The sequence below is a fragment of the Zingiber officinale genome, chromosome 3A (assembly GCF_018446385.1).
Source record: "Zingiber officinale cultivar Zhangliang chromosome 3A, Zo_v1.1, whole genome shotgun sequence".
Taxonomy (NCBI): Eukaryota; Viridiplantae; Streptophyta; class Magnoliopsida; order Zingiberales; family Zingiberaceae; genus Zingiber; species Zingiber officinale.
The window spans coordinates 75,141,669-75,153,894 of NC_055990.1; the positions used below are offsets into that span (position 1 = coordinate 75,141,669).

General features: G+C 36.6%; 1 protein-coding gene across 1 annotated transcript; it reads right to left on the bottom strand.

The window, feature by feature from the left end:
- Window positions 1-662: 662 nt before the first annotated feature.
- Window positions 663-4,982, bottom strand: LOC122050484 (probable apyrase 3). The gene is made up of 5 exons (XM_042611383.1): window positions 4,685-4,982; window positions 4,362-4,474; window positions 2,615-2,700; window positions 1,343-1,475; window positions 663-749 (listed from the first exon to the last, which is right to left on the bottom strand). The coding sequence occupies exons 1-5, from the start codon at window positions 4,980-4,982 to the stop codon at window positions 663-665; spliced, it is 717 nt and encodes a 238-aa protein (XP_042467317.1).
- Window positions 4,983-12,226: the final 7,244 nt, after the last annotated feature.

Consider the following 12,226-nt stretch of genomic DNA (forward strand, 5'->3'; position numbering starts at 1 on the left):
TGAATTTTTTCCATCATTTAATAACCATTATTTTATTTAAATAATATATCTACAAAATATCATATATCAAAAACCTACAATCCGATCCAAACATCATAATCCAGTGCAAATTTCATTAAAGTACCAAACATCATCATCCAAACATCATTAAAGTACCAAACATCAACATCCAAACATCACAAAAGTTTACAAACTAAATAGTACCCATAACAATATATCACACATATATATGAAGTCCAAAATATCTTGTTTTGTTGGATCAAATCTTCTCTACCTGTGCATCTTCTAAATACCCTGTGCATCTTCTAAACACCATATCGAGTACTGCAACCTTTTCTGCTTTCTCCTCCCTCCTAGCTTCTCTTTTCTTCTCCTTTCTGGGTATGGTCATTATCTTTTCCCTGAGGTAAATAGCATATGATTGCAAGTTAAGTCATTTCCCAAGAGTAAATGGCGTAAAGATGATGATGACAAAGACGTTGTACACATTTGAATATGATAACAATACTTGTTATCATATTAACAAAATTTAATCCTTGTTCTAATCGATCTTGATAAAGTAAAGTAGTTGAACGAAGCATGATGGTAAAAGGAAGTCAGCACAGTAAAGGCAGATACATCAAACACAAACTAATTACCTGACAAGGATATTGGCTCTCGTGCTAGGGGATTGATCCTTTCTCTGCCCAGTGATCCACTCGCGGAGGCCTTTCAGCATTCTCCTTAGAGGTCTCACTTTCCTCCATGATCTATAATAGGCAGATTGCAAGTATATTTTAAATGCCAAGTCAAAATTCTAAAAGGCAAACTAATATGGGAAGAAAATATCCCCATATCAATATGTTAATTGTTGCTCATTGGATGCTCGAAAGCTTCAGGTTCGATATGCTTAGTTAATAGCCTTAACATGTGATTTTTGCAAAACATATGACATGATAATTGTAATTAGATTTTTTTTTACTTGTAAAAAATCGCTATGGCATTGAAACTTAACAGACTTTATTGATCTGAACACTTAACATCACAAATGTTCAAGCTTGCCACTTTTCCCTGCATCAATAATGCATTGAAACAAGGTATCATGCAACCAATCCAGAACAGTTTGCATGTCATTCGAAATTGAAAAGTAAACTTTTGTTAGCAAAAAAGACAACTTGATAACATGCACTTTGGAGGTGAAACTAGGGGAAATTATCAGGTCATTTTACACTATAATGGAATAAATCCTGGTTAGGACCTGATTAATATGGAACTAAACAGGCTACACTATACAAAAAAGTAAATTTCAATAGAGGGAGAATACATATAAAAATCATACTTTTAGTTCAAAGATGGAACAAACCTGAGCACGAATAAAGCCAGAAAGAGCAAAAGTGGTATACTGGCCAGTGTACACTCCATTATCATCCAAGTGTCCAATATTGATTTGGACGGATGCGTGATCCTTGGCAGTGATTAGTCTGTTCGTAGTAGAACTAGGGGAGAAAACGAAAGTTGGAAAAAACATCACAATAATCAACATAATCGATCAATATATCCATGCTACAGAAGATCTAATTACTAATAAGATAATCACCATTTTCTAAGGATATAAAGATTCATCATTTCACCCACTTCGTTCTGCACCTTGAAAGTGATATCGCTTCCCTAGATTCACAAATATGTGACCAAATCACCTGATAACACAATAAAAACAATTAGGGAAAAATATTTGACCAAATCACCTTATAATAAACATAGCCTTCAAGCACATAAAATACGAAAATAGAATTCAAGAAACTCAAAGACATACCACTACTTTGTGGACCCATGATAGAAACTACAGCATAGGAGAATCCATGCTCTGCCAACTTCACTGACTTCATAAAGTGTTCAAGACTCGTGACATTAAATACACCATCTCCGTCAATCAGTTGTATAGAGCAACATTCATTAGTCATTTTTGCTTAAAAAAAAGAAGAAAACAGTAATTGATGTGAGGTCAAAAACAATCCTTTAACTGACACAATAGACATCAATTGAATTATTGCATTATGGAATTGAAGTAATAGTCCTTTAACATGACAGACATAATAGATTACTCATATCATAAGCCAATGCATATAACTTATCATACAACTATACTTATTGGTATTGATGGAGTCTATTTGTTGGTCCATTCCATTGGATTGTAGGTTATTTTCTTTGTAACGACTTGGATGCTGAGATCTCTAGTTATGGTATCATCTCCTAGAAGCCAACATGACTACATGAAAGGCAAGCAAGGTCATGGATTCTAGTGAGTACTTAGATAGACTTGAACCTTCCTAAAGTATCATCTCTAGTTATGGTACAATCATTTTTTAGAAACTTAAGGGGAAGTTGTTGATGTAGTTGTACTTGAGTTGGACTCATTTTAATGTGTTAGTAAAATGTATGACGTTATGTTTAAGTTGGACAAAACCTCTATATCCTGAAGCTTTAATCCATACAACAAACTTTAATGAGAAAAGTAAATGACCAAATTAAAGATAAAAATATATTATAGCTACATGTGCAAAAGGCAAAAATAACATATTCTGATGCATAAAGCAGTTGGTCAACAAAACATGCACTTGTCTAAGAGTTTTCATACCTGATACAGAGATGACTCAACTTTTGCCTAGCTGTGTGTAATTGATTCTCAAGTGCAAAATTAGATAGCATCAGAGCATCCCATTCCTGTTTTAGTAGAAGAAAAACAACATTAAATTCTTTAAGGATCAATACATTGGCTGTAAAGTATAAGGAAAGATTATTCTAGAAAATTAGGATAAGGACAAGCCATGGCAATAAACTGATACATGCAAATGATTAGACCACACAATCAAATCTATACTAATTGATGCATAATAATCAGGATTAAGTTCTAAACTAACACTATTGAAGAGGTGAAATTACTCAAAAGATCTTTTTTAAATTATCCGCCATTGCCATCTATCTATCTTACAAATCGTGCAAAGATTAAGATTACATCATAGGAAGAAGAAACTTATCCTCGACCCATTTACTAGAAAGAACATAAAAGCATGTCAGATTATTTAAAAATTCATGTAGCACATAGAATTCAAGGAAAAAGACATTTATTGCATTCAATTGATAAGACAACTAGACAGTTAAGGTAACTAAAAGAATATATTGCAATCCATATTCAAAACAAAGAGTTCAAAATACACATATTCTGGAGCATTCGAAGCAGCCCAGGAATGCTGGCAGCTTGCAACGGTCTTGGCTTCGCCACCTACCAGAAGAATAATTTAAAAAAATCATGGAAGACAATAAATATAAAAAATAGCATTGTTCAATTCCATGCATTAATTTATTAGCTTGCAATGATTGTAACATTTCATAGTTAAGGAATCAACAGCGCATGGGGTTGTGAAAATTTTCAACCAAACAAAATGGGATTAATTGTTGTTTATGCACATGGTATTTTGAAAGTAGAGTTGATCAAACAAGACAAATTAGTGAGTAGGACAGGGATGGACACTATTAATGCAGTGTTGTTGTTGTATCATGGCATGGGAGCAAATCCTAGACCCTATACATTAAAACATTTAGAATCATAGAAGATTGGTCACAACTAAGTCTCTCCTACCATCCTCACCATTAACAAAAGTAACCATTACAATCAAATCTCTACTTTCTTTTTATGGCAATGAATCCACGAGAGCAAAAAAATGAAAGAATAAAGAAAGATTGTATTTCTTATAAGATACAATGAATGATGAGTTGCTGAGGATAAAATCAATTATTCTGTGGGGGGCTTAAAGTGACAAATAAATGCTCATCTTTTTTTTGCACATCCACATAATCAAGTCACAATACAATCCACCGCCCCTTGCTTCTTCCACAATAGTTTCATATATATATATATATATATATATATATATATATATAATAATTAAACCATTTTGTAACTTACATCGATTTCTGAGGTTGACATCTTTGCAATACATCCCCTACAACATTCCAACTCATAAAAATGACACTTAGTAGCTAGACAAAATGACTTGAAACAGTCTAAATTTTTCATTCATATATGTACATTATATCGCGCTTTGTAGTTGCTGATCAATTATGATGATAGATTGTCACCATTTATATTACGAGATAAATTAAAGAACTTGACGATTTATATTATTTGACAACCCAACCATTTTTCTTCTTAATCTTGGTAGTTCAATCACCTTTAACTACGTCCCTGAAGAAATTAAAGGAACAAAATTAGCCAGGGAAAATTAGAGAGCACTAAGCTAGCGAACAAGTACTCCAGCTTCCAAATATATGTGCAAAATGGACTGAGATTATCTTCATGTCATAAAGAGGGAACAAGAATTAACCTGTGCTGATTCTCCACCAAGCTCAAGTATCCCAGTCGTGTTCTCAGGATCACTTCCCAAACTTCCAAGTGCATAATTTGCAGCAACCCAAGCATACACGCCTTCATCAAAACCTGTGACCATAACATTAACCATAAATTCATGAAGATTTTTAATGGAATTAAATAAAACAACCAGATACAGAGTAAAACAATGTATGTTTATCAGATACCAAGAAGGGTAACCAATATCTAACAAACCAAAAACTAAAAACTTATTGATTTCTCCATACAGTAGCTACGAGGGGATATGAAAGTATTCACAGAGAGAAATAATTTACAAACCCGGTATCATAGTCGTCCAATCGTCTTTGAATTGAAAGCCTGACAATCTCAGGACCCTCCTGCAAGACTCCAAAATTCTTTCCCTCAGTCCCACTTCGACCATTCTCAAGCACGCTGTTGCCATTAGCCTAACTTCCGTGACCTTGTGCCAGTCGTTCGGCACTTTCTCCTTAGCGAACTCCAACAGCTCCACCAAGGACTCCCCGGAGAGCTCCGGGTCCCCTAAGTAAGATGACAGCCCGGGCATCTTCCGCATCACCGCCATCGACTTCAAATCGAGCAAAGGAAAGCCACCCATTATTCCCTTAGAGGAGAATATGTGGATCCGGGTGCTAGAGCTCCCGCCGTCGATAACAATCCCAAATCGAGCAGAAGTCGAGCTGCGGGAGGAGACAACGATGTAAAGGAGAAGAAAGGCGAGAGATAAGAAAGAAACAGAGATCCAAATGCATCGTTGGTAGGGATTATGGGTGGATGATGGACTCCTGGATATGAACGGGAAGAAACGGAAATAAAGGGAAAATTAGCTCAGGCACTTCTGCAACGTCTTCTTCGCATCCCTCATGCAGCCCCCGAACAAGTACTCCAGCTTCCAAATCTTCGACCAAGGAATCAGATCTATGGGCGACGACAAGCTGATTATTGGGCTGCGCGAGTAATCCAGCTTTGCCCTGCAGGGAAGCGTCGCCCTCGCGGTCACTGACGACTGGGAGGAGGATTTGTAGAAGTAGTGATTATTGGGCAGCGCAGCTTGGAAAGGAATGGAGAAGGGGCGACGGGTTTAGGGCTTGGAGAGGAAAGGAGAAGGGGCGGTGGGTTTAGGGCTTGGAGAGGAAAGGAGAAAGAAAAATGTGAAGTGGATGAAGAGATCGTAAAGGGGGGGAATGCGGTGGCAAAAAAATTTCGAGGAGAGGGAAAGAAAAAACGCGGCGGCAAAAAATGGCGCAGGGGAAAAACGACGAAGGGAAAAAATAATGGTATTTAACAACACTTATTAGACAACGGTTTTCAAAAACTGTTGTCGTAATCCCAAAAAATAGCGCACATAGACAACAATTTTCAAAAACTGTTGTCGTAACCTTTAAAAACTGTTGTCGTAGCCCTAAAAAAACATAAATAGACAACGATTTTTAAAAACCGTTGTCGTAAGCTAAAAAAACTGCTAAAAGACAACAGTTTTTGTTAAAACCGTTGTTAAAAGGCAAAAAGACAACGATTTGGCATAAAACCGTTGTCGTTTGAGTGTTGTTGGATAGGGATTTTCTTGTAGTGGTTTCTTCTTCTTCTTGCCTTTTGACTTAGAAGTAGAACAATTTTCACCATAGTGAATCTGAGAACAGTGACGAAATATACCTTCTGCTGCCTATAGTTCTGTCAGAAGTTCCGCCAACATATACTCTCTTTTGTTCATGTTATAGTTCAGGTGGAACTGCTCAAAACTTCTGGGTAACATTTGGAGAATTATATCGACCTGGGTTTCCCCATCGATTTCTCCTCCAAGGACTTGTATTTCGTTCAGATAAGCCATCATTTTGGGGATATGATCCCTTACGGGTGTCTCCTTAGACATGGTGGCTGTCATTAACTTTCTCATTGCCTCTTGCCTAGCAGTCTGACTCTGGTGCCCAAAGAGTTCTTTGAGATTGTTCATTATATCATAAGCCATTGGTAAATCTTGATGCTGATGTTGCAATACATTTGACATTTAAGAAAAAATGTAACACCGCGCCATCTCATCTGCTTTTACCTATTTCTTATGATACTCAATCTCCTCAGGGGTAGATGTTGGTTAGTCCTAGGAAAACATACCGGTTCCACTGTACAAAAATTTTGTACAAGTGTCGAACCTTTCCTTAAATAATCTATTGTGTTCTTTAGAAGTTAAATTAGGAATCGCAGACGGAACTTAACATCATTGATTCCAAATTTAACTTATCTGTTCTTAATGGTTTAGATTTGAATCGCAAGAGGAACTTAACACTATTGATTCAAATCCACCTATGTTATAAATTCCATTAAATATTAATTTCTAAAATTGGCTTCCAGGACTGCATTGTGAGGTACATGACCTTCTTGGATATGGGAGCAACCACCACCACCTAGACAAAGTCTTTTAAGGAAAACTAATATTTAATTTCCTTAAATAACTCTAGGTTAACAAAAAAGAACAATCGAATTACAAATTCGAAAAACAAAGAAAAACACAAACACGAATTACTAATTTGAAAAACTAGATCTATTGCCTCTTGTGTTTGGAATTCTTACAAAAATTAATAACTAGCATGATGCGGAAAATAATTGCTAATTATACCTTCTCTTTGTATGCTAATGACCTCGAGATCTTCTGCCATATTCCTCACCTCGCCTTGGACATCGTGTGGGCGATGATCTTCCAAGATGAACACCACCCAAAAGCTTTCTTCCTCTTCCTCTAAAATCCAGCCACCAACACCACCAAGGAGAAGAGAGCAAAAGGGAAAAGAAGAGGGGAGAGGGAGGGCCGACCACCTAGAGAGACTCTACCAAGAGAATAAGAATTGATGTATCTCATGAGGCCTCCTCACCCCTTCTTTTATATTACTTGTCCAAGGCAAATAAGGGAAGAATTTTTACAAAAATTAAAATCTTCCTCTTGTTTTTCCTTTTCCCTTTTAATTTTCCCTTTCTTTCATTTTGATTGAATCGATCACCAAATCATTGGATGATGATTTTAATTTAATTTTAATTTGGCCGGCCACCTTGCTTGGGCACCAAGTAAGGGTGGCCAACCCCCTTAAAGAGGAAAAAAATATTATATAAAATTTTACAAGAAGAAAAACTCTTATAAAATTTTTCAAGCAATCTTTCCTAAAGTAGGAGTTAAAAAAGGAAAGTTTTAAAAATTAAAACCATGTTTTAAAATTTAAAACTTCTCTTATAAAATTTCCTTTTTTAATATGGTGATAGAAAATTTAAATTTTAAAACTCTTCTTCCTTTTTTTCTTAAACCATGAGGATGGTTAAAAAGGGAAAGATTTAAAACTTTTAAACTTTCTTTTAAAACATGCGGCCTAATTCAAATAAGGAAAGTTTTTAAATTTAAAATCTCTCTTTTAAAACTTGTAGTTTTCTACAAAAAGAAGATTTTAAAAATTCAAAACACCCCTCCTTCTTTGAATTATTGTGGTCAACCCCTACATGCTTGGGCACCAAGCAAAGGGTCGGCCCTTTAAGAGGAGATGTGGTCGGCCATTGCTTGGTCACCAAGCAATGGACCGGCCCCCTTCTTGGACACCAAGATGGGCCTTTCTTTGGATAGACTTGAGGCTTTAATGAGGCTACTACAGGGACCTAGAGGAGAAATTGATTTTGTCCTTCCGATGAGCTTGATATCCCGTTTTCACCCCGAACACACAACTCAAGTTCATCGATAATAACTCATTCCACTAGAGATTTATTATCGCACTACCGCACCAATCCCAAATTACATTATGGACTCCTTCTTATCATGAGTGTGTTAGTCTTCCTGTGTTTAAGATAACGAATGTCCACTAATTAAGCAAGTTGCTGACAACTCACTTAATTTATATCTAGCTCCAAGAGTAGTACCACTCAATTTCATTGTCATGTCGGACTAAGTCCACCAGCAGGGTTTAACATGACAATCCTTATGAGATCCTCTTGCCGACATTCTCAACCTAGATTACTAGGACACAGTTTCCTTCTATAATCAACAACACACACTATAAGTAATATCATTTCCCAACTTATCGGGTATATTGATTTATCGAGCTAAACCTCACCCTTTGATAAGTTAAAGAAATAAATATTAAATATATGTGCTTTCTATTATATTAGGATTAAGATCACACACTTCCATAATAATTAAGGTCAAGTTCTTTTATTAAGTCAGTACAAAAAGAACTTATCTAAAATGGTCCTACTTAATATACTTAGAGTGTACCAGTGTAATTTATTAATCAAGATAAACTAATACTTAATTACACTATGACTATCCCGATGGTTTGTTCCTTTCCATCTTAGTCCTGAGCAATTGTTTATAATTTATAAAGACCCGATAACATGATCTTCTGTGTGTGACATCACACACCATGTTATCTACTATATAAATTAATTGAATAATTACATTTAACAAATAAATGTAGATATTGACCAATGTGATTCTTTTATTTCAAAAATAAATGTTTACAATAGCTAGGCTTTTAGTATACACTTTAACAATCTCCCACTTATACTAAACGACTAAGCTGCCATATCTATTGTCATACGTCTGATTCCCATCCCCTCCACATGCCAATCAAAAGCGTTCACCGGAAGGGCCTTAGTGAAAGGATCTGCCAGGTTATATGCTGATGCAATATTGGTGATGACAACTTATCCTCGCTTGACGATGTCTCGTATCAGGTGGTACTTGCGCTCTATATGTTTACTTGCCTTATGGACTCGTGGTTCCTTCGAGTTTGCAACTGCACCGCTATTATCACAATAAATTGTAATGATTTTGGCAAACCAGGAATCACATCTAAGTCCATTAGAAAGTTCCTGAGCCATATAGCTTCTTTGGCTGCCTTAGAGGCTGCCACAAACTCAACTTCCATGGTTGAGTCTGAAACACATTTCTGCTTAACACTCCTCCATGCAATGACTCCACCTCCTAAAGTAAACACATAGCCTGATATAGACTTATTGTTGTCCCTATCTGATTGGAAATCTGAATCCGTGTAACCCACAGGAGCAATTCATCTGCTTGGTAAACTAGCATATAATCTCTAGTCCTTCTCAGGTACTTCAATATATGCTTTTCAGCAGCCCAATGTCCTTGTCCAGGGTTACTCTGATATCTGCTAACCGTGCCCATGGCAAAACAAATATCAGGTCTCGTACACAGCATTGCATACATTAGGCTTCCCATAGCCAAAGCATAAGGAATTGTCTTCATGTCCTCTATCTCCTTTGATGTCTTCAGAGATATCTCTTTAGATAAGGCTACTCCATGCCTAAAAGTTAAGAAACCTTTCTTGGAGTTCTGCATGCTAAAATGAGCAAGGATTGTATCTATATATAAAGCTTGAGATAGGCACAACATTCTTTTCTTGTGTTCCCTTATAACTTTGATCCCAAGAATGCGTGCACATTCTCCTAAGTCCTTCATATCAAATTATTTGGACAACCATACTCTTACATCTGATAATACCTTGACATTGTTGCCAATTAACAAAATATCATCTACGTATAGTACAAGAAATACCACTACGTTTTCGTGACACTTTTTGTATACACAAGACTCATCCGGACACTGAATAAATCCATATGACTGGATTATTTCATTAAACTGGATGTTCCAAGATCTCGAGGCTTGCTTCAGTCCATAAATGGACCGATTGAGCTTCAGTCCATAAATACGACCGATTGAGCTTGCCTTTTTCAATGAATCCCTTTGGTTGCTTCATATGGATGTTTTCTTCAAGTCTTCCGTTAAGGAATGCAGTCTTGACATCCATTTGCCAAATCTCATGAGCAGCAATGGATAAGAGTATCTGAATAGACTTTAGCATAGCTACTGGCGAAAAAGTCTTCTCATAATCGATTCCCTCTTTTTGAGTATACCCTTTCGCAACAAGCCTTGCTTTGAAGGTTTCTACCTTCCCGTCTATCCCTCTTTTCCTTTTATAGATCCACTTGCATCCAATGCCTTTTACACCATCAGGTGGTTCTACAAGCTCCCAGACCTTATTAGAATACATAGACTATATTTCAGAATTCATTGCATTTTGTCAAGATACTACATCTATATCTTGGAGTGCTTCGTTATATGTCCGGGGATCAGGTTCATGTTTACCCGGGATCAAGTCCGAAGACTCTCCCAAAAACATGAATCTCTCAGGTTGCCTTACAACCCTCCCAGTACGACGAGGCACTGTCTCTGGTTGTGTATCATGTGTGACACGTGTTGCAGTTTCTTGTGGTACTTTATCTTGTACTGTCGGTACTAAAGTAAACGTGTCCTCTCTTATTTCTTCTAGAACAATTTCGCTCATGGGCTTATGGTTCATTACATAATCTACTTCTAAAAATCGAGCATTGGTGCTAATAATGATCTTCTATTTTTTAGGATTATAAAACAAACCACCTTTCGTTCCCTTAGGATATCCCACAAACAGACAAACTTCTGTACGTGATTCCAACTTGTCAGTATCTCCCTTCAGCACATGTGCTGGACTACCCCATATCCGGATATGATTTAGACTTGGTTTACGCCCATTCTATAATTCCATGGGAGTAGAAGGAACTATTTTAAGGTACCACATTCAGAATGTATACTGGTATTTCCAAAGTATATCCCTAAAACGAATTTGGTAATTCTGAATAACTCATCATTGATCTAACCATTTCCAGAAGAGTCCTATTCCTTCGTTCTGCCACACCATTCTGTTGGGGTGTACCAGGTGCAGACAATTGGGATTGAATCCCGACTTCTGATAAGTAATTCCTAAACTCTCTAAAGAGGTATTCGCCACCACAGTCAGACCGTAGTGTCTTGATACTATTACCAAGACGTTTCTCCACATCATCCCTATATTCTTTGAACTTATCAAAGCATTCAGACTTGCGGCGCATCAGGTAAATGTATCCGTATCTTGAATAATCGTCTATAAAGGAGACGAAGTATTCATAACAACCACTTGCCTGGATAGACATAGGACCACACAAATCAGAATGAACTAGTTCTAACGTATCTTTGGCTTTATACCCCTTGGCCTTAAAAGGTCTCTTGGTCATTTTACCTTCCAAGCAGGATTCACATGTTGGAAAGTTTTCCAACTCTAATGAACCCAAGAGTCCATCGGCTACAAGCCTTTGAATCCTACTTAAGTTATTATGACCAAGCCTTAGATGTCAAAGATATGTTTAGTTCATTTCCGAAAGTTTTTTTCTCTTATTAGAGTTAGAAGATGTGTTATTAATTTCCATATTTTTCTTTGTGGGAGAAATTGGATTTAAAGTATATAAACTGTCAACCAATGCACCAGAACAGATAATCACTTTATTTCTCTTTATAACGACATTGTTACTAAAGGAAACAAAATATCCATCCATATACAGTTTAGAAACTGAAATTAAATTATTTCTAAAACTGGATACATAAAGATAATTTCTTAAAATCAAACTTCTATTCCTATCAAAAGATAAGTAGACGTCTCCCACTGCAACAGCCGCCACCTTAGTAGCATTGCCCATGTATACAATTATCTCTCCTTCAAATAATCGTCAGGTTTCCTAGATCCCTTGCAAAGAATTGCAGACATGATCAGTGGCTCTTGTATCTACACACCAGGTGCTGGTAGATAATATCGCTAAATATGTTTCAACTACTAGTACATGAGATATACCTTTATTGTTTTGATTCCTACGAGGACAGTCTGCCTTCCAATGTCTTGACTGCTTGTAGATGAAGCACTTGCCCTTCGGCTTCTTCATTCCAGCTTTTTATCCTGTACCCTGAGGTTTATTCACTCTTTTTGTTGAAAAGACCTATTTCTT